Source organism: Micromys minutus (assembly GCF_963924665.1).
Source record: "Micromys minutus genome assembly, chromosome: 33".
NCBI lineage: Eukaryota > Metazoa > Chordata > Mammalia > Rodentia > Muridae > Micromys > Micromys minutus.
The window spans coordinates 5,191,619-5,218,865 of record NC_137968.1 but is presented as its reverse complement, the minus strand read 5'-3'; the positions used below and the strand labels follow the sequence as shown (position 1 = coordinate 5,218,865).

Genomic DNA, 27,247 nt, shown 5'->3' with positions numbered 1-27,247 from the left:
ACAATAAACTGCACTCCGTTGCCAGGATCCAGAGTATAGGTTCCCTGGTCTGCTGTCTGTTGCCTAGTTTGCTGTGCGAAGAGAAGGTCTGACCCCTCCCCTAGCCTCCGCTTGGGACTCTGGTAGACCTGGCTGTTCTCATCCCACATGTGCTTTCTCCATCCCAGACTCTGTCTGCTGGGAGCGGGTGGACAGGTGGACAGGCATCCGGTCCTGTGGGAGGCACGGTTTTGGTTGTTTGTGCCCTGCCACTATTTCCACTCACTGAGGGACCAGGCAGTGCCTGGCCTGCTACAGGAATCCAGAGCTAATTGTTGGGAGGTGAGAGAACCTGCCGGTAGGCGGGCTTCCTGGAGGCAGGGGTTTAGCTGATCACACACAGGATCCTCCGCCATGGTGGCCGCACAGGTACTTCCCCGCCCACCAAGGGAGGGGGTGGCACTGCCCCATGGCCGGAAACTCTAGTCCAAGGCTTCCACAAGCCAGGAGGACTTGCCCTGCCACCCCGAGCACCTTCCCGCCCTCTCTCCGGATCATTGCCGAAACAACAGGAAGAGTAACCTGCTTTCTGTTTCCATCAAAGAGTAGGGTCACACTGGCCACATAGAAAGACAGTAACGAGGGATTTGACACCCAAGGGGACTCTATGCTTCTCTACTGCTCTTCTATCTCTTAAGCAGCTTCACAACACTCTGACCATGTCACTTGTGAAAACCCATCTGCATCTCTTACAAGAGACTGTGACATTTATACTGGTCAGAATCATGCTGTGTCTAGATTAGTCTAGGCTTGAGTTACAGGAAGCTCCTGTCTCTGACTAGTCAGGCACTGTGATGGCCGGGACACGGGAATCACTATGGAAACCAGGTTGTATCAGCAGGTGGTACTTCTCTGCATGGCAGTGGCATCGAGGCGTGAGCAGTCGGAAAGGCAGAGATAGCTGAGTCAGGCAGTCACACAACGGCAGTGTTTACTATTAAACCAGAGCCAAGACTTTTATTTACAGAGTTCCCAAATCAAAAGTAGCAAATAATTATATGTCAAGCGTGGTAGGAAGACACTATTTCACAACCGCCACTACGTGCTTCTTCCTCTCGGACACGATTGGCACAGATCCAGGCTTGCTATGTTTACGACGATTCATCTCCCTAGAAATAAACAACGTATATAAAATATGAGCAAGTACATAAGAAATTACCTCAGCCAAGAGAAACTAAATCGTAAGGCATCTTCTTTCACTAGAACTACTTTAAGAAGAATTTCCCAGTAAGAGTGAGACCTCGCTACAACTGAGACTTTAGCATTGTGTGGGTAATTCTAGCACTGGAGAGCTGGAGACAAGAGCGTCTCCAAAGCTCAGCAAGGGGGTGGTTTCCAGGGCCAGTGAGAGACTGTTCCACACAGTAAGATGGGAGGTGGTACAGCAGAACACCTGACGTGGGCCTCTGGCCGGCACATTCTCACATACATGTGCACATTCACACACACACACACACACACGTGCACACACATGTGAGAACATGTGCACATTCACTCACACACACATGTTCTCACATGCACACATACATACACACATTCTCACATACATGTGCACATTCACTTACACACACATACACACAAATGTTCTCACATGTGCACATTCACTTACACACACATACACACAAATGTTCTCACATGCGCGCATTCACTTACACATGCACATGCACACACGTTACATACACACATGTGTACATTCACTTACACACACACACACACACACATACACACGATAGAGAGAGAGAGAATGAGAGAAAAGAGGGAGAGGGAGGAGAGAGAAGTCATTTTTTAAAGTGAAACATTTCATGAATTTGTTTCACAGGGCCATGCCTGCACTGCTCCAAAGTGACTGTATCTACTGCCCAAAGAATCACAACAAATACATTTTAAAACCACACAAGCTCTAAAATGTGAGTCTTTCCCTCTACTCCTCCCTTTCCTCCATCCATGCTGGTGACTGAACCAGGGCCGTGTGCCCAGGGGCTTCCTCTATAAAGGGTCTGCTCCTCCAATGGAGAAGTCGTTTTTGTTTTGATTATTCATTTTTTCCCTTTTTCCTTTAAACAAGCAATGAGAATTCTCATGCTCCCTCTTTTTGGGAAAGTGAGGAAGGCCCAGATGAGACAGTCATGCACGTGTCAGAACATCAGTGCATTCGCGACTGTGGGGCAGACAGGGCTGAGGGAAGACAGCTGCGCGTGCTGAGGTAAGAGCCGAATGTCGCGGCACATACTTGCGGCGCCGAGCTTCCTTCATAACGCGCTGCTCCTGAATCTGGCTGTAGATGGACTTCGGCAGATGCCGGTGGCGAGAGATCCGTTTTATATGTGGATGGTACTGGAACTTTTCCTTTAGCTTCTGGTTATAATCATTTGCTGCTCTTTCTCGAGATGTGAGCTAAAAACAAAGTGCATTTTGGTATCTTAAATTCTTTATAGTTTTCTTGAGTATAAAAATCTAGAAAGAATCCTTTACCCCTTCTCCTCAAAATTCAACTTTTACTAAACACGAACAAAAGCACCAGTGAGCTTGTGGCCTTTACACAGTTGTTAGTACCACCGCTCTGGAGCCAGCACCCCAACAATGTAAACAGATGCCAGAAGGTGGGGGTGGGGGCTGCGTGAGCTGTGGCCAGGCTGCTGCTGCCCTCGGTGGTTGGGCACACAGGCACAGGACACAGAACAATCTGCCAATTTAGATTTTAGTGAAAACCTAACTACATGAAAATGAGATGTAACCCCATACGTAGGTTTTGTTTGTCAATGCCATGAATAAAAGAAACACTAGAACATTTCATAGTGAACGGAAACTAAGACATAAACACCTAATGATAACTTAATTTACAATAGAATTACCTTTGATTATTGCTTATTGCTGCTTGACTTTCCTGCCAGGGCTGAGCAGAAATCATTTCAAACCCAACAGCCCTTTCTTAGTACTTCTACATGCTGCCCGGTCCTCATGGAACGTGGACACTTAGAAAAACGTCAATAATAACAAAAACCACACTCAGACACTATCTTACAGCCTAGACGTAGCTGCCCTCTCATGGAGTCTATTTAAAATGTGGGTTTTCAGGTCTTTGCCATCCGATGATGTCAGGGACTCGAAGCCTTTGCCACGCCCACTCACTACTGCGGTAACAGACAGTAGCCGTTCACCCAAATTCTACACTTCCATACCTCCTCCCCGTCCAACCAAAGAGAGCAGGGATGAAGGGAGTCCTGCGGTGTCTCTGTGAAGACAAACCCAATGCAAGTGCATTTGTGTGTGTGCCCCGGTCCAGCAGGTGCCGTGACTGCCGTCTACACAGTCTTCCCCCACTGCTCTCCCCCTCATTTCTGCACACAGGTCTCCCACTAGCTGGCCAGCCACTCTCGTGAGCCCAGGGACACTCTGTCCCCTTTATGACACTGGGCGTGCTGGCCTGCTACCATGTCTGACTTTTACAAACAAGAGGGGGAAAAAGGGAGGGGAGGGGCCTCAGATCCTCAGTCTGGCTCCCCAAGCACTCTACCAGCCTTGCAGACATCTTTGATAGGAAAAGGACCAGCCAGCCCTTGCTGTGTTGCTCACTTTCCATCACAATGGTGTTACCCTGATCAACTAGTTCAAAAAGCTCTTAACAATGATATTCAATAAAATCGAAAGTTGATTTTGTGGCAATGAGAGAAAAGCGGGCCTTACCACCCCCAGCTTTTCCGAGGCGTTAGCCTTCCACAGGCGGATGTTCATCTCATCGGACCCACACATGATGTACTTGCTGTCAGACGTCCATTTCACACAGATAACATGCTGCATTCGTTTCGTGTGATAGACTTCCCTGTAGGAACAGAATGAACTTCACATCAGGAGTTGGAGATTTTCTTTAACCACTGCCTACTGATGATCAGAAAACCATTTTTGCGTCTGGAGGAGGTATAAAAGGACAATTCAATTGCAATTCATTTCTTTTCATTGAACTTAACTAATCTGGTTCTACTCTGAGTGCTTGAGAATTAAAACAGACAGACAGATGGCTTGACAGAATTTATGATTTAATAACAGAAATATAAATGCACTAAGTAAAACCATACGTAGAAAAGTCCACAAAAGTTGTCTTCTCCCCTTCCCTTCCTCCTCCTTTTTTTTGAAAGAGGATTTCCCTGTGTATCCCTGGCTTATCCTACTCTGTAGACCAGGCTAGCCTTGAACTCAAAGATCACCCCGCCTGCCTCTGCCTTCTGAGTGTGCAGGGATAACAGGAGTGTGCTACCACTCCTGGCTAGAGACGGCTTGTTCTTAATATCTACTCATCCCCAACTTAATGTGGATCCGCAGCCACTGCCGCCTCAATGACTTTGCACCGGAACCTACAATGAGCGCAGAGGCCCACACAAAGCAGGCGCCCTAGTGCACTCTGCCCAGCTCTCATGTCCTCGTGGGCACACTGTTCTGAGCCTCACTGAAGTGCGAGGTTACTCCCAGGCGTGAAGACAGGGAGGGCTGCAGAGGCGGCTGCTAGGCTGAGGCAGGAGTCAGTTCATAATGACCACGGCAGCCACACCTACTTGGAAACGCTGTGAAACGTGCTAAGTGAATTCACAGAGGACACTATATTGGGAAGTGTTAGGAAGAGCATTTCAAACAAGTGAAAGGTCAAAGAAATTAAGATGAAACTTAATTCCAAACACGGAAAAAGGAGAGAAAATGCAGACAGGAAGGACCCGAGTGTGCACTGAAGAGCTACGGGACAGCATCAGACACAGCCTACGTTTACAGACCGATCCGAAGGGTCTCACTCACAAGCTGGCCTAAGTAAATATTAAACAGTAAAACCTCACGAATGCAATTTTTAAAGAAGGGACCGTGGTTATTAAAGTGAAGCTTGGCTGAGAGAGAGAAATGTCCTGCTCTCTGTATGCTGAGCTCTTACTATCTCTACTCGTAAGGGCCATTTGTCACACACACATAAAACTTTTCACAAGGTGACATGAGTTAGCTCTGGAAATTCAGTGACGCTTCTGTACCATGAAACATATCAGTCAACTCTACGGCCAGGCATTCTAGCAACACAAAAGCCTTCTTAGTGGTCAACTACATAGTTTGTAACCTCCTTTTTTTTTTTTTTTTTTTGCAATGTGCTAGATGTATTAAGTTCACTAAAATTTGTATCAGGAGACACCTTTAAAATCTTAAAATAGCCAAAATAAATCTTCTCATATGAATGCTATTGTTACTTACTTAGTAAATACTGAATGAAATCTCACTAGAAACATACTTCCAAATACCATTTTACTAAAGTTTAAAAACATGTGGGTAGAGGGGTTTACTGCCAATCTGATGCACTGAGTTTAATTCTTGGAACCTGCAGTGTGGAGAGGCCTGCACGAGCCCCACAGTGGTTCTCTGACCTCCTCATGCACACCACAGTAGGTGCACGAATGTGCACACACACAACAGATACACAAGTATTTTCAACAATGAAAACAAATTACTCTTCAAGGGCCAGCACAACTATACAGCCCTCCCCAAATGTATTCGCTGGGCTGGAGATAGCTGTGGGCAGGCATGAAGCCCGAGGCCTGCCCTGCAGCACTGTATAAAAGCCAGACATGGTGGTGTGCGCCTATAATCCCAGACTTGGGAAGTGCAGGCAGGATCAGGACCATCTTTGGTTATATAGTCATTTAAGGTCAGCCTGGAATACAAGGTATTCTTTAAACAAAACAAAACTACACCAAAAACCAAAGACTGAACTTCAAACACGTTAAAGTCTTTCAAGAGTAGATACTTAAAATGCAGGCATTTGAGGCATTGCCTAAGCTTGGTCACACACGCTCTGCAGCGAGGGAACGGAAGAACAGAGCATGGCAAGTGAACTGGAACTAGCTCTCAAGCAGAAATGAAGGGAGGAAGGACGTGTGCTAAGACTGTATGCCCACATGACAACAGGACAGAATCCTTCGGCAATGGTAGGTAAGGATTCCTTTCCACAGTTCTGGAACTAGCTGAGCTGTCTAGCTGGACCTGCATTGAGCAGCTCATACGGCCTTGGAGTAAGCCTTCCTGATGTAGCTGCTGAGCTCCCGAGCTATCCCTTATGTCCCTCAAGCCATCTGCTTCTCTGTCTACACCTCACAATAGCATGACCCTGACCCCTTTACAAGACGGTGATTCTTCACACTTGTACAAGTGGAGACTCTTACAGGAAACTATAAACTGTGTAAAGAATTGTGAGGCCACATAAGAGCCACCTAAGAACCAACACCAGCAGCTTCCCGGGAGCAACCATCAGAAGACTGTCGTTTGTGTGCATCACATCTGTGGTGACAGCCGTCTGCTGTAACGGTGGAAGGCACAAGAGTCACGGAAGAGCGGGGCAGATACAACCACCACCCGACACAGCACTGAGCACACTACCTAGGACTGACAAGGTAGTGAGCCTTGGGGGGCGGGGGGGTTCATTCTCTAGTGGGCAGAGGCTCCACACCTGCAGAGCTGGGATTAGGGAGCTCCTCAAGTCTGCCCTCCATTCCCTGCTTGTCCTGGTCCTGACCTGTCTCACCGAAAGGACAGTGAGTCAGGGAAGGGACAAGAAGACAAACATTCTTCCAGATGGTCCAAAAACCTTTGCTACAGGAGCGAGGCTAGTTTGTTATTTGGAATAGTGATCTAAATTCTCACTATTGCACTATAAGGGTCTGGTACCTTCATCCTGCACCAAAGTGACTGCTCTTAAGAGGTCTTTTAAAGGAGGTGAAAAGTTCTAGAAAAATTCCAAAAATCTCTGGAAAGTCAGTAAGCACAGCACCAGCAACCTTACCCCTTCCCACACAGGTTCTGTGCACTTTCTCCTCTTTCCCACCACCTACAATGACTCCCCAGTTTCACCTAATTACTAGCTTGTCAAATAAACCTTGGCACTTAAACAACACACACACACACACACACACACACACACACACGTATGTATATGTGTACATATATAAGTATATATACATTCAGTTATATTTTGATATACATTATAAGTAATTATATTTCTTCGAGTGATACTATCAATTGTTCAATAGTTTTTGTTTGTTTTACTGTGGTTTTAGAGAGTTTCCCAGGTTAGCTTGTGCACTGGTTAGCTTTTGTCAACTTGACACAAGCTAGTCACCTGGGAAAAAGGACCCTTTCTCTTGATGAGAAAATGCCTACATCAAACTGAGCTACAAGCAGGTCTGTGGGGCATCTTCTTGTAATGGCTGGTATATGAGGGCTCATCGCACTGTGAGTGCTTCTGAGTGATTACAGAAGAGTTGGTTAAGTAAGCCAGAACACACCAGTCCTCCATGGCCCCTGCTTTTTTTTTGTTCCTCCCTCAGGCTCTTGCCTTGAGTTACTGTCCTGACTCCATGATGGACCAACTAGGATGTCTAGGCCAAATAAAGCCTTTCCTCCCCAAGTTGCTTTTGGCCATGGTGTTTCATCACAGCAGGCGTGCAAGCCAACCCTGCCTACCATTTTCCTGCATCTGTCTCCTGAGTACCAAGAGTAATGCTACCAAGCTTAACCACCAGTTGTTTCCTCTCATCTACGTGCACGTTTAGGAACACGTCTAAGCATCATTAGAGAACAGGGAGAAAGCATATGCTAGTGACTTGTGGGCCACAGCACACGAATCAGGCTTTAAGGAGCAGTAAATGGTCTCAGCGAAGAACTCATTGGTGGACAACTCTCATGAGGGTTCACACTCAATCCTCAGCATCACAAAGTCAGCCAGCAAAGCAAAACAAAGTACAACATTTCTTAGAATGCCATAGTTTTCTCTAAATTACCTCAACACAAAAATCTGCAATGGTATAAGACATGGGCGCATTCATGCTATACTGAGTTACATATAGTAAGCAGTAGACTTAAGCTGTAGAAACAACATACATCTTACAAAGAGGAACGATAGTAAATCTGCTCACGGACTGATAAGCAGAGGGGATGGCTCAGCACTCAAACCCCCAGCTTTCGGCTCAGAGTACACAGTGAAGTCACTACAGCAATGGCATCTTGTCCCCACTTTGCTATGTCAGCCTTTCATTTCCCTCCACACCACATCTGCTTTGGCAATGCTTTGGGGGCTGCCCATGACCCTAACTGTGGTCCAGGTTATGTGAAAGCTTAAACAACAACAAAAACTGTCATGCAGTTTTCAGAATAAACTGGTGAGCTTTGCAAGAGCTGTAACTAGGTAGTATAATCCACACACAAACGCTGATGTAACCGGGACTTTGTCTTTAAAACTGCTGTACCCGAGCTTAGTCACCAAGAGATGTTTCAGAGGCACGAGTCTGCTGCCGGTCTGACTATTAATAAAATGATTCAAAACTTCTAATTGGTTCAGTCAGCATGGTTGTCAATAACTGTATCGTGTGGTTCAGTACCTATTCTGACCAAGCTAGAAAGAAGGGAAAATGAGTATGAGTTCAGCAATTTAAACTGCTTTTTCTTCTAATGTTTGGCTGGTTAAATGAGCTGGATTTGAATGTATAAAAACATTATTAGGGAATATTATTTATTGCTTTAAAAATTACTTTCAGAAAAAATTATCCAAGTTCTTCACCATCAAACAAAATTTTTATTAATTTTATTAATTATATAGAAATAATCTCCTAGTTAATAAAACAAACCACCTGATTGGCCCACTTGATACAGCAGAAGTCTATACTCCGTGTCACCACCCATGGATGGTGTAAGCTCTACCACACACATAACCAACCACCTCCTAGGAAAAGATACATGATTATGATTAAGACTACTCATCACCCAAAGATGGCTGGGGGCACATACCTGCTTCGGCTTTTGTCCACAGGAAAGATTCTAATAGACTTGTCAAAGCTAGCAGACACGAACTCCTTCCCAGTCGGAGAGTAGTCTACATCTAGCACCGCAGACACGTGGTCCATGTGGACCATAACAGGGGTGTCCAGTGCACGCATGTCAAAAGTATACAGGCTGCAAAACATTGGTAAATAATCTAAAGTTCTAGAAAGAAGCCATATGTAGCATTAAAAGCTATTAGTAAAAATAAGAGCATTAGCTAAATAATGGGCCTCTTATTAGCTAAATAACACTCTGATTCTGAACACAGGTAAGACGGATAGGGTACAGAGGATTCTTATTACTTTGTAAGATTGCACAAAACAAAAAGCAAAAAACAAAAACAAAAAGAAACTAAAAAATCCAAACCAAACCAATGAGATGGCTCAGTGGGGAAAGCTCCGTGTACACCTGGTGGACCTGGATACAATCCCTAGAACCCACATAGTAGGAGAGAACCAATTCCATACACAAACTATGGGTTGTGTATGTGTGCGCGCACACACACACACACCCACACACACACACACACACACCCCTCTACCAAACAAACAAGCCCTCAGGAGATGCTGAGGATTTACGTTGGCAATTCCCAAACGAGGGAAAAACAACTCTTTTGTTGTGGTTGGTCTTGTGTGTTGGGAATTCAGACGCTGAGTTCTATACCCCAAGATCAGGTTGCAGTCTGGACATGGACATTGTACTGACCAATGGCTGTAAAGAATGCTCCCCAATAGACTCTGATTGGACTATAAAAGGCTGGAGCCTGTGATTGGGCTGGAGAGGAAGGTGGGACTTGAGGTGGGGTAGGGGTTCTCGGTAGGGACCATAAGGAGAAGGAGAGAGGAGAGGTAGACAAGATGGCTGTCATGACGTAGGTGCACCATGAGAATGTGGCTGTGAGGACACACATGGAACAGTACCAGACGAGACTGAAATTCACGTAACAGGGCTTATGGCTGGGATGTAGGTTAGAATATCTCGGAACCTGCTCAGCAGAGGCCGGCAGCTTGTAAATAAAACACCAGGTTTCTGCGTCTTTTATTTAGGAGCTAAACAGGATAGAGTGAGGCAAAACTCCCCTTAAAATTACAATACTCTTATTTTAGCAAATTGTTTTTTTTTTTTTCTCTAAACATTGTTTTGTCTGTCTGTGGAGGAAAAAAATACAAATTTGTTCAGGTTCCCAGCAAATAAATTCATGTGAACAGAAATGGCTAACATTCTGAGTTATGAGAACTCTTCAGACAACTCAATTGTAAACCTTTCTTACAGACAATAAATCTTCAGCACTGAGCTAGTTTAATTGATTTGCCTACTTTCTACTGGAGTAATCAGCTGCTGTAGATCTGAATTTAAGTTTTATCAAAATTATATTAAGAGAAAAATAAAGATACAAAACAGAGACACCACAAAAGGATCTGTGTTGTCTGAGAGAAGCCTTCATGTGGCCCTTGAGCCATGTACCCAGTTTTTTCTCAATGCCTCCTCCTGGCCTCAGCTTTCCCATAGCTGGGGTCACAGGCCTAGGCCATCACAGCCACCAAGAACATTTCAAAGATAGGGACAATTAAGGAAAACTAGCCGCCATCTCTTATAAGAGATATTGTTTTAGGAACTGTATACAGAAACCCAGCTGGCCTTGAACATACCACATAATCCTTAGCGCCTCAAACTCAATGCTCCTGCCTCAACCGGGAGAGTGCTAGGGAAATAGATATGCAGCTCCACACCTACTGGTCTCGTCACTATTTAAGTGGCCCATATAAGAGAGCACTCAGTTCCCTCCGTTTGGTCAAGGGAGCATGAGGTATGTACTGTAACTATCCACCCTAGGCATCACAAGTCAAAGGCAGCCATAACCCGCACATAAGCAAACAAGCCCAACCTTACCGTGCACTGTGCAAACAGCACCTGTCATAGATGTCAGCCTGAAACTCACTGTCCAAGGCCTTCTAAAATCTGACAAAATAGTTTTTCTAAAAATCTCTTCTCCAATCTGGGAAATTATTTTTAGCAAAAGAAATGACTGCGCATGAAAGTTTATTTACCAAGTAAAACACATTATAGTAGTAAGGCAACGTGATGGAACCATCCTTGTTAGAAATGAGTTTCTAAAAGGAGAGACACTTACTTATAGTCCTCATTTGCTGCAGTAAAATTGAAAGCTTCCATAGGGTTCCAACAGATTGTATTTGTTCTCATATCTAGGATAACCTAAGAAAGGAAGGTTACATTATCCAGTTACTAGAAAACTAACATATACAAAACGAATGAATTTTCTTTTTTCTGATTTAAGCTAATACTGTCATATGCACAGGACATAATGCAAACCAGTGGAGAAGTCAGTGGCCGTTTTCTGAGAACAGACGGCAGTATAAACAACAGAGCAATACTTAACGCCTACAAATAATAAAGCAACAAATGACAACATAATAATTAGGTTCAAAATTAATGGTGAGCTTAGGGTCAAAGTTCAGAAGAAAGATTTCACAAGGTCCTGAAATGAAGTGACTACTAAAAATCCTCCAATCAACAAGACAGTGCTTGTCTAAGCAGAGTCAAACTAGTATCTGCACATCATTAACATAGTTCACTATGTGATGAGTTCTAAAACTGTTTTGAATAAAATGTGTATGCCATGTGATAATCGAGCCCCCTCCCCCAAATACCTTTTATTTTGAAAGTTTCAATTTATCAAGTATTGATTAGATTCCTAAAATGTACCGGCATTATAGAAGTCACAAAGAAACAGTCTAAAATCAATGAACAGTTGAATGTTATTACCATCTCTGAGGTTAGAGAACAGCTCTATGAAGGAAAAAGAACTATAAAATACTGATTCCATTTTTTCAGTCACTTGATACATAAAATGCCTTAACTGTATAAAGCAGACAAGACTGAAACCCACCTTTTTCAGAGGAGTAGCTTGCCGCATGTCATACAGTACTATGTTCCTATCAGAAGCACAGCTTCCCAAGAGAAATGTCTAAGAAGAATTGAAACAATCACCAATTAAAAACCAGGGTTGGAAGCAAATGATGTCTATTCAAAGCACAAATTATTTAATTGTCTTTAAGATTCATGTTAAACCCTCAAGCTGTTACACTCAGTACCACTTTATGAAGATATACCACCCATAATCTCAGCTAAGTAAGTATTTCAAGGTTAAATTTCCAGTAGTAATAGTATGTCCTATTTACAACAGAAAAAAACTTACCTGCTCTTCAACTTAAGACTAACTGCTTTTGACTGTAAGTAACACTTCAGTAAGAATTTAACTCTTCATTTAAGCTCTTTGTTTCCATAACATGAAATGTCAGGAGTAGCATTAGTGAATCAAAAGTGTAAACAATTTTATGACGTTTGAAGTATAAATATCACTGTACTGTGAGAATGAGATTGGTTATAACTGGATGAAATCGGCAGCTGTTTAAACGCTCTACATGACAATACTTCTTACAACTCCTCAGGCCTGAGTTCTCTCCTACCACACAGGATCCAGGAATCCGACTGCGCTGACCTGCTGAGCCGTCTGCCCATCTCCCCATCTCCCCAGCCCTCACTGTACAGCTCTAAACTCTCTCAGGATTCACTGTGAATGGCTGTACTGTCAGCGTGTACGCTTGTGTACTACATGCATGCCGGATGCTACTGACTCAGGAGGGAGCTGGATCTCTTGGAGCTGACACTGCAGATGGCTGTGAGCCACCATGGGGGGCTGGGCACCACAGCAGGCACGCTCCCACCCTCGGCAGCCCACTCACTCTCTGTAACACTGTTTATTTTCCTTATTCATGGTTCCAGGTGCCATGATTCTTGGCTCCTGCTTAGAGTCCCTTCCTACTGCAAACAAAGCAGGAAGTCATTTACTAAATAGTAAAGTATCATAAACGTATGTTTATAATCTGGGCTCCCTTCTCAAAATCCTGTCTCAAAAAAAGAAAAAGCTTCAAAGACTTCCTTTAGTTGCCCCTTAGCCTCTTAACCTTTGCTATATTTTTATAATGTTGTCTTTGGTAAGACCAGGGTCTATTTCTAAAACAAAGACTTTGATCTGAACAAAGCAAAAACTTCCACCTAGACTGAATGTAAAATTTCACAATCCTCAATATTAACTTCTGGCTTTACCAGAATTTTAGGCTTTAATATTTTAAGAGAAAACGAATAATTGATGAACAGAGGAAACAACATAATCCATTTGTTCACAGCAACCTGCCCTGTCCTGTCCACTAGCTTTATACAGGGCAGGAGACACGGACACCGCTTGCTTATCACTAAGTCAACTCATAAGATTACAAAGTCAGTGGGCTATTCCATAGGCAAGTTCCAAAAGCATGGGCGAAAGGCATGTCCCAGATGATTTTAAAATTGGTCACCAGCTTTTCTAACAGGTTCGTCAACATAGGAAAATAAATATTTGATAATCAAAAGGTAGAAATCACTGTCTGTCTGTGTTTACTGTTATCAAAACAATGACAAATTGCCATCTTGGACTTAAGTAAGCCTTTGCTCAAGATGTTAACATATATCACAATTGATGCTCACACAAACCGATGAAGTACAGATAATCAATCTCATTTTAAACATAAATACAGAGAACTGTGACTTGGATGAGGTGGGCGCTAAGGCAGCTCTAACACATCTGTGTCTGTAGCCTGCTCTTATCTCGTGTCCTGGCCACTACAAAGCTGGCTTACCTCTCAAGGCCAGCCCTCACTTCCACAGCCAGAGTGAGCACGGGCACGCGCAAGAGAGGCTGCATGCAGGAACACACAGCTCAGATAGCAATCCTAGACTAGGGATCAACAGACTTTTTCCATAAAAACCAGAAAAAGTATTTGAGTTTTTATGGGCCATGTGATTCCCAGAGCAATTACTCAATTTCCCGCTGTGGTATGAAAGCAGCTGCAGACAGTACAGGAAGAGGGTCTGCCTGTGTCGTGGGTGTTACAGCACGCAGAGGAATACACTGGCAGCCTCACCAAGGAATGTGCGTACAGGCACATCCAGGGCAGGGTCGCCTCCTGTGCTTGCCGCTTGGCAGCCCTTCAAGCCCAAGTTCACACTGTTCTGCGGCACACCATGTCCCGACAGGACCACATGAACAGTCAGTGCACTCGGCTACGCTTAGCGCCCTCTCTTACCATGCTGGCTCTCTGAGTGCAAAATTTGCATTTCAGGATTTTCTCTTACAGAAATTAACATGGTCATTGATACTGAGGTGAAAGAAAAAGCACCGTGACTGAGTCTTCTGGACAATGAGGTCATTTATTGTTATGTGTTGAGCCTCCAGTTCAGCTGCCCTTCCTAAGTCCATACAAATACAGTCATAGCCAACCCCCAAGTCTGCACTTGGAGGAAAGTAGGAAGAAACTTAGATTGTAAAGCAAAAGGAGAAAATCCAATAACTAATTATCATGCAGCCCCAAGTGGTCATGACATTATTATAAATATGGAACAGCACATGCAATGTTCACTCTCCTGACCTCCAACAAGCTGAAGCACAGGGAACACCCTCCTCAGAGCACAACAGGACAATCTGATGGAACACACGCGTGGAAAGCACAAAAAAGTAAAGCTAGTGTGAGGCTCAGGTAAGAAGATCACACGCTCAAGACCAGTCTGTGCCATCCAAGGTCTGTCTCAAAAAACAAAACCAAAAAGAGGCAAGCATTCATTTGGAGTCTGCTCTGATGTGCAGCAGAAATTTCACAGAGCACAGATATAGCCTGGAAAACGTACTGAATGCTAGAAAGCCACTGAAATGTAGAAAACGTTTCCTAAACAGTTCCATGTCAAGCACAGGCAGACATGTTAGTAAGGAGGCCGCTATTACCTCGATAGGGTTGAACTTAACACTGCTGATGCTGTCCAGTCCCCAGGTCATGGAGCACACGGGGCTGCTTCTTTCTTCATCCCAGATGTCTACTTGCTGTCCACAAGTGGCAAAGACTGGGTCTTTCCAGTGGTGATCAATGCCGGTATACACTGTCTTTAAAAGCAAAGAGGGCGGCGTGACATAGGCTCATCACTACTCTAAGTCAGCATATTTTAATTTTTTAAAAAGAAATTCTTGCTACAAAGAAGTGTCTTTCCTGTTCTCCCACCACCCTTTGCCACAATTGCCTACATACAGTTGGAAAGTCACAGGGTTGGCATATCCAGAATGCAATCGGAGAGCTTCACCTTCACATAAAAACACCTAAGTGATCACGGTATGTCCGCTGAGGGTAAGTCTAAAGAAACTCTTTGAAGCCCTTCTTTAAAGGGCAAAGAGTATCATAAAATGCTAAGGCGTTTTTTAAAAATGAAATCAAGTGTGCTTTGGAATCACTAATTTGTTATAGCCTAGACATTTTCCATCTTGTACCTCCCTCCTCCTCCATCTTCCACATCCTCCTCCATCTTCCACACCCTCCTCCATCTTCCACATCCTCCTCCATCTTCCACACATTCTCCTCCATCTTCCACATCCTCCTCCATCTTCCACATCCTCCTCCATCTTCCACATCCTCCTCCATCTTCCACATCCTCCTCCATCTTCCCACATCCTCCTCCATCTTCCCACATCCTCCTCCATCTTCCACATCCTCCTCCATCTTCCCACATCCTCCTCCATCTTCCCACATCCTCCTCCATCTTCCACATCCTCCTCCATCTTCCACATCCTCCTCCATCTTCCACACATCCTCCTCCATCTTCCACATCCTCCTCCATCTTCCCACACACCCTCCTCCATCTTCCACATCCTCCTCCATCTCCCACATCCTCCTCCATCTTCCACATCCTCCTCCATCTTCCACATCCTCCTTCATCTTCCCACACATCCTCCTCCATCTTCCACATCCTCCTCCATCTTCCCACACATCCTCCTTCATCTTCCACATCCTCCTTCATCTTCCCACATCCTCCTCCATCTTCCCACATCCTCCTCCATCTTCCCACATCCTCCTCCATCTTCCCACACGTCATCCTCCATCTTCCACATCCTCCTCCATCTTCCCACATCCTCCTCCATCTTCCACATCCTCCTCCATCTTCCACATCCTCCTCCATCTTCCCACATCCTCCTCCATCTTCCACATCCTCCTCCATCTTCCACATCCTCCTCCATCTTCCACATCCTCCTCCATCTTCCCACATCCTCCTCCATCTTCCACATCCTCCTCCATCTTCCACATCCTCCTCCATCTTCCACATCCTCCTCCATCTTCCCACATCCTCCTCCATCTTCCACATCCTCCTCCATCTTCCCACACACCCTCCTCCATCTTCCACATCCTCCTTCATCTTCCCACATCCTCCTCCATCTTCCACATCCTCCTCCATCTTCCACATCCTCCTCCATCTTCCCACATCCTCCTCCATCTTCCCACACACCCTCCTCCATCTTCCACATCCTCCTTCATCTTCCCACATCCTCCTCCATCTTCCACATCCTCCTCCATCTTCCACATCCTCCTCCATCTTCCACATCCTCCTCCATCTTCCCACATCCTCCTCCATCTTCCACATCCTCCTCCATCTTCCCACACACCCTCCTCCATCTTCCACATCCTCCTTCATCTTCCACATCCTCCTCCATCTTCCACATCCTCCTCCATCTTCCACATCCTCCTCCATCTTCCCACATCCTCCTCCATCTTCCACATCCTCCTCCATCTTCCCACACACCCTCCTCCATCTTCCACATCCTCCTTCATCTTCCCACATCCTCCTCCATCTTCCCACATCCTCCTCCATCTTCCCACATCCACATCCTCCTCCATCTTCCACATCCTCCTCCATCTTCCACATCCTCCTCCATCTTCCACATCCTCCTCCATCTTCCACATCCTCATCCTCCTCCATCTTCCCACATCCTCCTCCATCTTCCCACACATCCTCCTCCATCTTCCACATCCTCCTCCATCTTCCCACACACCCTCCTCCATCTTCCACATCCTCCTCCATCTTCCCACATCCTCCTCCATCTTCCACATCCTCCTCCATCTTCCACATCCTCCTCCATCTTCCACATCCTCCTCCATCTTCCCACACATCCTCCTTCATCTTCCCACATCCTCCTTCATCTTCCCACATCCTCCTCCATCTTCCCACATCCTCCTCCATCTTCCCACACGTCATCCTCCATCTTCCACATCCTCCTCCATCTTCCCACATCCTCCTCCATCTTCCACATCCTCCTCCATCTTCCACATCCTCCTCCATCTTCCCACATCCTCCTCCATCTTCCACATCCTCCTCCATCTTCCCACACACCCTCCTCCATCTTCCACATCCTCCTCCATCTTCCACATCCTCCTCCATCTTCCACATCCTCCTCCATCTTCCACATCCTCCTCCATCTTCCCACATCCTCCTCCATCTTCCCACATCCTCCTCCATCTTCCCACACATCCTCCTTCATCTTCCCACACACCCTCCTTCATCTCCCACATCCTCCTCCATCTTCCCACATCCTCCTTCATCTTCCACATCCTCCTCCATCTTCCACATCCTCCTCCATCTTCCCACATCCTCCTCCATCTTCCACATCCTCCTCCATCTTCCACATCCTCCTCCATCTTCCACATCCTCCTCCATCTTCCCACACATCCTCCTTCATCTTCCCACACACCCTCCTCCATCTCCCACATCCTCCTCCATCTTCCCACATCCTCCTTCATCTTCCACATCCTCCTCCATCTTCCACATCCTCCTCCATCTTCCACATCCACATCCTCCTCCATCTTCCCACATCCTCCTCCATCTTCCCACATCCACATCCTCCTCCATCTTCCACATCCTCCTCCATCTTCCACATCCTCCTCCATCTTCCACATCCTCCTCCATCTTCCCACATCCTCCTCCATCTTCCCACATCCACATCCTCCTCCATCTTCCCACATCCTCCTCCATCTTCCCACATCCTCCTCCATCTTCCACATCCTCCTCCATCTTCCACATCCTCCTCCATCTTCCACATCCTCCTCCATCTTCCACATCCTCCTCCATCTTCCCACATCCTCCTTCATCTTCCCACACATCCTCCTCCATCTTCCACATCCTCCTCCATCTTCCACATCCTCCTCCATCTTCCCACATCCTCCTTCATCTTCCACATCCTCCTCCATCTTCCACATCCTCCTCCATCTTCCACATCCTCCTCCATCTTCCACATCCTCATCCTCCTCCATCTTCCCACATACCCTCCTCCATCTTCCTTTGAGGATATTGAGAATTTGTTGGAACCTGAAACATCACCTACATATACACTAGTATAATATATATATATATATATATATATAATAGTACTCTAAGTCAGCATATTTTAATTTTTTAAAAAGAAATTCTTGCTACAAAAAAGTGTCTTTCCTGTTCTCCCACCACCATATACTACATATATAATATATATAATATATAGTAGCTTTCAAATGCACATATCTAAAGATTAAACCTAACTTCAGAATTGTGTCTGTTTAATATAAGAATATCAGCACCCATTATGTAAAACATGTAAGTCGAATGTTCTAAATCACTCTTAGGCTGTAACTGAACCCCATGTGACTTGGAGAGCAATTTGTGAGAAGTGCAAGATCATACAAGAAGCACACACTATTACATGCTTCTCTGAGAAATTCTGAGCTTTGTATTAAGATTTATGATGATATAAAATAAGCCATTATTTTCCAGACATTTATCTTACACAGTTTCTTCTGTGGCCTTCCTTTAATACTTCATTGCATCTCTCTATGACTCATAAGGCCTAGCACAGCCAGTATTTATTAGCTACAGAGACATCAGACTCTTACAAAGAACACCAAAGAGCTGTTCAAAGAACTTTAATTACATAAAATGTTGCTTTTAAACATTGTTTTATCAGGTCAATTATTAAAAATAAAATCCTATCAGCTCTTCCTTTTCCTTCTGGAATTACAAAAAGCGATAAAGAATTGGAACAGACCAAGCAACATTCACTGTGTTTGTACCTTTCCTAACACGGTGTACAATGGCTCCTCTTCTTCTCCACAGCCTGGTCCATCCATCTTCCACTGCTTCACAGTTTTGTCATCTCCAACCTAGACACAGTAATTTTATGAAGTTCTAATGATCAATAATTGTAAATACAAGTACCAAATTGCCAAGTACCGCATTTCAAATAGTAACATATACCATCTTTTACGTTCACATTTATTGATGTATTTATTTTCTACTTTATCAGAACAAAAATCTGTAACAAATGTATAAAGCACAAAAAACCCACAACAAAACAAACAAAAACCCCAGCATGAGTAAAGCAGAAGGACAGATGAAAGTTAGATCACATGAGAATAGTCTTCCCAATTGGAACAAAAAGCTTCTAATATGGGTATTGGAACATAAGACTAATCACTTGGAAGGTCTGACCCTGGTTGAGTGGCACACACCCGTAATTCCAGCCTTCAGCAGGTAGGGACGGTAAGGTCAAGGCCATACAGGCTACGCAGTGAGGACGACTATCCTATCTCTCCAAATCCAAACCAACCAAACCATGTGTTAAGGAGCGTGGGGAGGGGCTGGAGAGGTAACTCAGGTTAAGAACACTTGGTGCTCATGCAGAGGTCTGGGGTTGGGTTTCCAGGTCCCAATGGGACAGCTCACAACTGCCTGTGACTCTGAAGATCAGAGGCTTTCTTCCGGTCTCACCTGCAGGCATGTGGTCCATGGACATGTACTCGAGGCACATACACGGACACAAAATGGTTTTGGTTTTGAGTCCCTTTTACCAATGTCCCAGCTCTAAGGAGGCAAAGGCAGGTGGAGCTCTGAGTTGGAGGCCAGTGAGGTCTACAGAGTGAGTTCCAGACAAGCCAAGGCCATACAGTAAGACCCTGTCTCAACACACAAAAAAGCAGGGGCTGGGGACACTGCTCAGCAGTTAAAGCATTTCCTCTGCACACAGGAAGAACAATCCTGGAACCAATGTAAATACAGTGTGGGCATGGCCACTAGGTAGTGATTTCAGCCTTAGAATTCAGAATCAGGGATGCCGAGAGCAGGATTGCTAGTAGGATTAGCCCTCCACTCAGAGCTGCTGGGAAAGACTCTTGGTATCTGGGACTGATACTGAGGCCTCTACACACACAGTATTCGTACAAATACATATACCTGCACACACCATACATACAAAGATGAACATAGTAAGTTGAGCCAATACCATACAATACACAATAAATTTCAGGTCATTTCAAATGCAAGAAAAGGGAAAGATGAAGATGCTTGTGAGAAGGCAGTGTTGTATGATCAAGCTGACATCCACTCTAGGACTAAAGTGTCTGACCTTTGACAGTCTATGTAAAAGTGAGACGCTACAGTGTTCATTCTGTGGCTGGCTTATATCAGCATAACATCCATCTATTCTGCTACAAAAGACCAGTTCCCCCTTTCTAATGGTTGAATACATCTATACACCAACATTCTCTATTCATCTGTTGATGGATGCTTAAAACTTTATCATTCTGAATGCTTAAAAATATAACCACAGCCCCCCCCCCCCATTTATTCAATAGGGTTGATAGACCTTTGTCTTGCATGCAGAGTCTGTTTGATCCCTAGCTGCATAAAAAAGGGGGGGAAACATAAGTATTCTAGCTGGGATATTATTATTGTACAAGTTCAAACACCCAGAGAATGCCAACAGGAAGAACAGTCTTAGCTGCCAGCAGCTCTGGCTTGCCACCAATTCCTTTACCATATACGGCATATTCCCTGCATCACGTGGTTCTATCTGCTCTGTGGTTACTGTGTTTTCCTCGTTAAGGAAAGGCATTCTGCAATGCCACATCCGTGACATCATTTATTTTTATATTTTCCTTATATTGATGTCATACTATAACCCTAATCATTAATTCTACAGAGAGGATGCCAGAAGTTCAGACTTTTCTTTACCTATAAAGAGCAGTCACTTCACACAAATCACCTGTAGTGAGTCCAGTTCCTCACACCAGATCCTTCCTCTCCTCTAACACTCTGACAAGTGCTGACTCCTCCTTTTCCACGGCGGAAACGACTGTCCTGCGGGGCACCTCCCAGTCATCTGACATCAACCCGGTCACTGTTTTTTATAGGTTTTATTCACCAGGTAGACCCAATTCTTGCTTATGCAAACAATGAGAATTGCTCACAAGCTGAGCATTTGTTGCTTTCAAAGCAATCATCTCAAAGCATATCAGGGAATCTGCTGTTCAACTGTTCTGATGAACTTGAATTAGTATTGATACATCAATGTTCATAGCAGCATAATAGCAAAAAGGTAGACACAAACTAAAAGTTCGTTGATAAATGAATGGGTTAAGAAATGTAGTACAAACACATCACTTGTTAATATCATGAAACTTCATCTAGCCGTGATTTCATCATGCTAATTGAGTAAGGCCTAGACAACTGCACATACAAAAATCGTATGAGCCTACTTTTGTGGCGCACTTAGAATTACCAAATTCTGAGAAACAGAAGTAGAAGAGCTGCTACTATATGGGCTAAGAGGTGAGTATGGGAGCTATAGCTTAATGAATACAGCTTTAGGATGCTAGGTAAATTCTGAAGTGGGTAAGGATGGTGGTGACACAGTGATATGAACACAGCAGATGTCACTAAGTAGTACACTGTACAAATCACTCATCTTAGCAGCAAACATCTTCCACAGAAAGTCAGTCATTCTACCAGTGCCTTAATCCCCACTAACCACACCTCTCAGCACTTAGGATATTCGGTCAATGCTGTCCAGTACTTATTTATACCAGTGCCTTAATCCCCACTAACCACACCTCTCAGCACTTAGGATACTCGGTCAATGCTGTCCAGTACTTATTTATAAAAGGGCAGACATAGTAAGGATGAGCAAGGCTGGATTACGGAAAGAAGTCTAGAACTTTTCCAGGTTTAATGGAGTGCTAATGGGCTCCAAAGGCCGTTGGAACCAATAAATGAACTTAAAAATAACTTATGCAATTAGATCTTTCCTGTGCAGCTGAAGAGACTTAATGAGTTAATAGTACACTTACGGTAAAAAAAGAAGTCCCACAAAAGCGAGTGCATATTCCTCGTACGAAACCTTCATGTGCTTGTATTGTTCGGATACATTTTCGTTTAGTTAGGTTCCAAATTTTAACCTGTGATAAAACAGAAAATTCCAAGAACTCTAAATGTGAAATATTTTAGAAATTCCACATTGCAAAGGCTATGAATCACTCTATCAAACACTAAAACCAAAATCCTTTGGCTTGTAATAATGTATTGCATATGGAAAAATGTATCAACAACAGAAAATTCAACCTGTCAAGTCCTCAGCTGATTCTACAGTGTTTCAAAGTCTTTCCCCTCACCAGATTAGAAAATTAAGTGTTCAATCATCAATAACAACTTCTGTGAAAAATTCAAATATCTTTATTAGAAACATGATAAATGTATATACTGTCAAATTGAACCTTACACCAGTGAACTGACATTGTTTTAAGATCAGATGGGAAACTACTAGATGACTTCAGAGTTAGGTTTAAGAATTAAACCAAAGTCTAACTGAGAACAGTCAAAAGGAAAGAAGTTTGTAATAGAGTGTGCTGGTTTAAAAACAACAAGATTTAAAGTGACACTTGCCTCTCCATCACATGCCCCAGAAAGGACAGTAGCCAGACTCTTTGGGTGCTTTGCCAGGCAATTGACTCCATCCCGGTGACCATCCAGGGAAGCAAGGAATGGCTTTGCAAATACTCGTTCCAACTTAGTAGCATTTAAAGCTCTTACATATTCTCGTGGGACTTCAAAGGGATGTAAAGTAGGATCGTAGTTTCTTGGAACTGGAATAAGAACAATCTCTCTGAATAAAATAATTCACATACACTCAGGGTTTCCTGTGGAAAGCCCCAGCCGATCATGTAATCTGTTGCTCAATAAGCTTTTAACTAGGAAGACCGCTTTCTGCCTAGCACTAATGAAAGATACAAAAGCATCCTAGTCACTCACAAACATTTTCGAGATTATGGGACAATCATGAACCATATAGTCCTGTACAAGCAGATTATATATACATATACACATAGCTTCCCTTCTATACATCCTACCATATTCAACTGGGTATGTGACCTTTCTCATGGGCAAGCGTTCCAACACATTCCTATGCCTAGCACAGTGTCTGGAACAAAGCCTAGTACTATGATGAATGTCTGTTTAAACACATGCTGTGCTGCTGTGCTAGATGCTCCTGGTGCTGACAGACACCACACCGTGACGTCAACTGTATAACACAACTGCTGTGTTGGACGCTTCACATTTGTTCCCTTACTCAGAAAACACCGACACAGAGGTCACTCACTGACTTCTGCACACCCCAGATTCTCTCACCTCGCATTTCCCAAGCACCCCACAGGTTACATCTCTTCCTATCCTCCACTCTACAGCTGTGAAACCGAGGTGCAGAGGCCCAAGTAACCTGCCTATGAGCCATGTTCTTTCTTCACTGGTCTGCCAGGCAAGCTCTCGCTCTGAGCCCACATCTAACCAAATTCAACATGCAACAGTACATCCAGTTCACTGTCACCTGCTATCTTTGCTTTCCGACTCCATACTAACAGCATCTCACCTCCAAACTGCACTAAAGCTCAAACACCGTCCTCACGGAAAGTCACCTTCCCTTTCCTCCACGTTTCTGCTTAGTGGTGGCCCTCAGTACCTTACAGGGGACCACTGCCTCATATACTCGGTTTGGCAGCAGTGGAAACTATTATCAGATTAGTCAAGCACATGCCATTCTAATAATGAAACCTCAAACCTTTAGATTGTGTGTCTCATTGGAACAGTTTTTGAGCTGGTACACTTAGTACAAGCATGTATTAAAATTGCTTGGTTTTCATTAAAATTTTGTCTCCAATTAAGCCCCCTGAGAGAAAAATTCAACATCTTCAAATGTATGTCTTGGCATCTGGTTTTAGTGAAGATTCACTGATTTCCACACAAATCAACAGGATGCTGGCATCCAGCAACCGAGTTCCTGCTGGCATGTTTTTCTGTGGTATACAGGTGACTTCATTCATGACAAACCTGCCATTGGTTTAGTTCAAATAGTGCTGAAAAAATTAAGAACTGACTGTACCTCACAAAAACAAGCAGATCCACGGAGAGAGAAGGTGTCCACATTGATACTGTTCTAGGGCTGACAGTATCTAGTATAATTAGTTTTTGGTTATTTTCACCAGGTTTGCGAAAGCTATTTAGAGATGTTTGATCTACTGTGATGTCAACAGCTGTTTCTACAATTGATACTTTTATTTATTTATTTGAGTGCACTGCAGCTGTCCCAGACACACCAGAAGAGGGCATCAGAACCCACTGCAGATGGTTGTGAGCCACCATGTGGTTGCTGGGATTTGAACTCAGTACCTCTGGAAGAGCAGTCAGGGCTCTTAATCACTGAGCCACCTCTCCAGCCCCGATACTGCAACAGTTTAAAAAAGGTAGATCATGCTGTTTCCAAATATTTTCTTGTAGACAAAATCCATCATTATAATCAACACGTTCAGCATAAGAGTTTTTAAACAGAAAACACATTTCCAAGCATGTATTTCCAAAAGAATCTCTGAACAACGCAAGATTTTTTAAAGTAATTTACCACAAGAACAAATGTTTTTACAGTCTTTCCTTTCATTCTATAAATTATTATACTACACAACAAATATAAACCATAATATGCTACACTATTCTAAAGGTAGAAACCAGTCCTCCCTTGTCACTACTACTCTTCCTGAGACACATGGAGGAGATCAGAGGACCCTGTTTGTCTGTAAACAGGGCCTCACTATGTAGTCCTGGCTGGCCTGGAACTCACGATGTAAACTGGAACTATGTAGCCCAGGCTATCCTGGAACTCAGAAATCTGCCTGCCTCTGCCTTTAAGAGGGCTGAGATTGAAGGCCTGAACCACCAAGCCTGGTTCAGTTTTGTTTTTTAAGATATAAATTACACACTAATGTTCTAACTGTATTCCTATATTATAATGGAGTCTCAACACCTACTTTTAGAAGTACAGAACTAAGTTCAAGCCCCCTTCTGGTCCTCTATACCTCGGTCTCACTGTCTCATCAGCTTTAAGTACTTCCTGGAGCTCAGCTCAAGTACCTTCACTCCAGCCTTTGCATCAGGACTTAACGTTCACCTAAATCTTCCCAAACCGCATGCACCCTTTAATATTCACTGTTTTCTAAATCACAGTTATCGTATCCACTTCCAACCTCATGCACCTAGTAGACAAAAAATTAATGCTAACGTAGCACCTGCTATATATCCCAAGTGCTGGATACTGTAATTTAAAATGTATATACAACTACATATATTTGTGTAAGGTGCTCTAAACATTAACCAGACACATCAGAATTATCGAGGATATTTCAAAAATAAAGTTTCAGCAGCACTTACCCAGTATTTAAATCCTGCATAAAAATTTACAAAGAAATAACAATACAAATAAATATACAAACAAATGTGTTTCTTGCTTTTTATATTTTAGCACTCCAAAAACTCTACTTTCTTCTGTTTTGCTATTACATTTCTATTATAAAAATAAAAATAGGGAGAAGAAAGATGTTACTAACAAATAGGGCTGTATCTCCCAGCACAGATCATGCCCAGGCTGTCCCCTACTCCTTCATTTACCTAGACACTTACAAAGTAGCTATTCATGAGTTGCTGTCTAAACTCTGTGCACAGCAATGATTCTTCCTCCTCTTTACAAACTCAGTCTGAGGAAAGCCTGCTCATCACCATACACTCAGGAGGCAATGTGACAGTCACTGACTGAAATCCAAACAATGTACACTGGAAACAGAGGGGGATAGTGAAATGCAGGAGGGAGGGCGACTGCAGGGAATAAGTATGTACAGATTACAGTTGAGAGAAAGCTTCCCATAGGTACAGCTCCAAGACAAAGCCTGAAACGAACCCACAATGGCAAGGATAATGTAAGCCGTTGTCTTAGTTAGGGTTTTACTGCTGTGAACAGACACCATGACCAAGGCAACTCTTACAAGGACAACATTTAATTAGGTCTGGCTCCGAGGTTCAGTCCATTATCATCAAGGCAGGAACATGGCAGCATCCAGGCAGGCATGGTGCAGGAGGAGCTGAGAGTTCTACATCTTCATCTGAAAGCTGCTAACAGAATACTGACTTCCAGGCAGCTAGGATTAGGGTATTAAAGCCCACACCCAGTGACACACCCACTCCACCAGGGCCACAGCTTCTAATAGTGCCACTCCCTGAGTCAAGCAGACATAAACCATGACATCTATCTACCAGCAAAGCACTGGTTGGTGAAAGTGGAGGGGGGGAAAACCCAATGAGGTTCAAAGGCTCAATATCAAACTCTGGTGACAAGTCACTTAAGAAATATTACTATATTATTAAAACGCCTTGGAAACAGGGAACATATAGCACACCTTAGCAATGCTGAGGGGGTGGGGGAGAACCTCTAGTAACCAAGAGTTACTATCACTCTCGTTTATTACAAAGGCACGATTTCTTTTCAATGCCTTGGTTATATCATTCTTGCCTTCAGTTACAATGGTCTGCTCACACAAGACTGGTCTCCTGTCATTTCTGTTACCAAGAAATAATTTATAAAGGGTCATCATGCTAACGGTTAACAAACCAGTAAAGATGAACAAAACTCTCCAACTTCATCTTAACCATTCTCTCCTCAAATTCTCAAGAGTGGTTTATGAGAACAGGCCGCTTTAAATTTCTCTTCTCTCATTTCCACACCCAGAAGTAGATAATCTGAAGTAGTAAAGTGCCCAAAGCGTAGCCTCAAAACGTTAAAAAAAAAAAAATACCCCCAAAAACAAACTTTGAACGCTTGACTCCTGAGTTGGGCTCAAACTCCACTTTTCAACAGCTAGAAACGTGAACACAGGACGGCTGACAGCACTCTTCCTACACGTAAGTACTTTCCCACTAGAGGAGAATTCTTACAAGGACTCAGAGGTATATGGCATCTCCAACAGTGTTCCTCAACAGCCCTGTGTGGACATGGTCGCCTGGGCGGAAAGGGGAGACCAGAGCGCTGGGCTCCCGTCCCTTTTACCGCTCGAAAGCTGGCCAGACCCAAGGAATCGGGGAGGACGCACCTCTTTGTATGTCCAGCTTGGTTTCGCGGACGTAGTTGTCAGGATTCCGGCTCAACATTTTCACCTTCATCTTGGCGGCTTGAGCCCTTAAGCCGGGCTCCACTGAACCCGGCCCCCACGCAGACACACTACTTCCGCCTTCCGCAGGCTTCTTCCTGTCACGTGGCTCCTCAGTGTGGAAGCTTGGCGGATCAGCTGGACCCCGCGGCGATCCGTAGTCGCTCAGCCTCGGACCT

The 27,247-nt window shown here is 44.1% G+C and overlaps 1 protein-coding gene across 1 annotated transcript; it reads right to left on the bottom strand.

The window, feature by feature from the left end:
* Positions 1-989: 989 nt before the first annotated feature.
* Positions 990-27,142, bottom strand: DCAF13 (DDB1 and CUL4 associated factor 13). The gene is made up of 11 exons (XM_080909372.1): positions 27,012-27,142; positions 22,492-22,691; positions 21,900-22,007; positions 18,846-18,935; positions 14,711-14,866; positions 11,783-11,860; positions 11,006-11,088; positions 8,842-9,006; positions 3,724-3,859; positions 2,270-2,433; positions 990-1,148 (listed from the first exon to the last, which is right to left on the bottom strand). Exons 1-11 carry the CDS (start codon positions 27,079-27,081, stop codon positions 1,061-1,063), a joined length of 1,338 nt encoding a protein of 445 aa, XP_080765498.1. The 5' UTR covers positions 27,082-27,142; the 3' UTR covers positions 990-1,060.
* Positions 27,143-27,247: the final 105 nt, after the last annotated feature.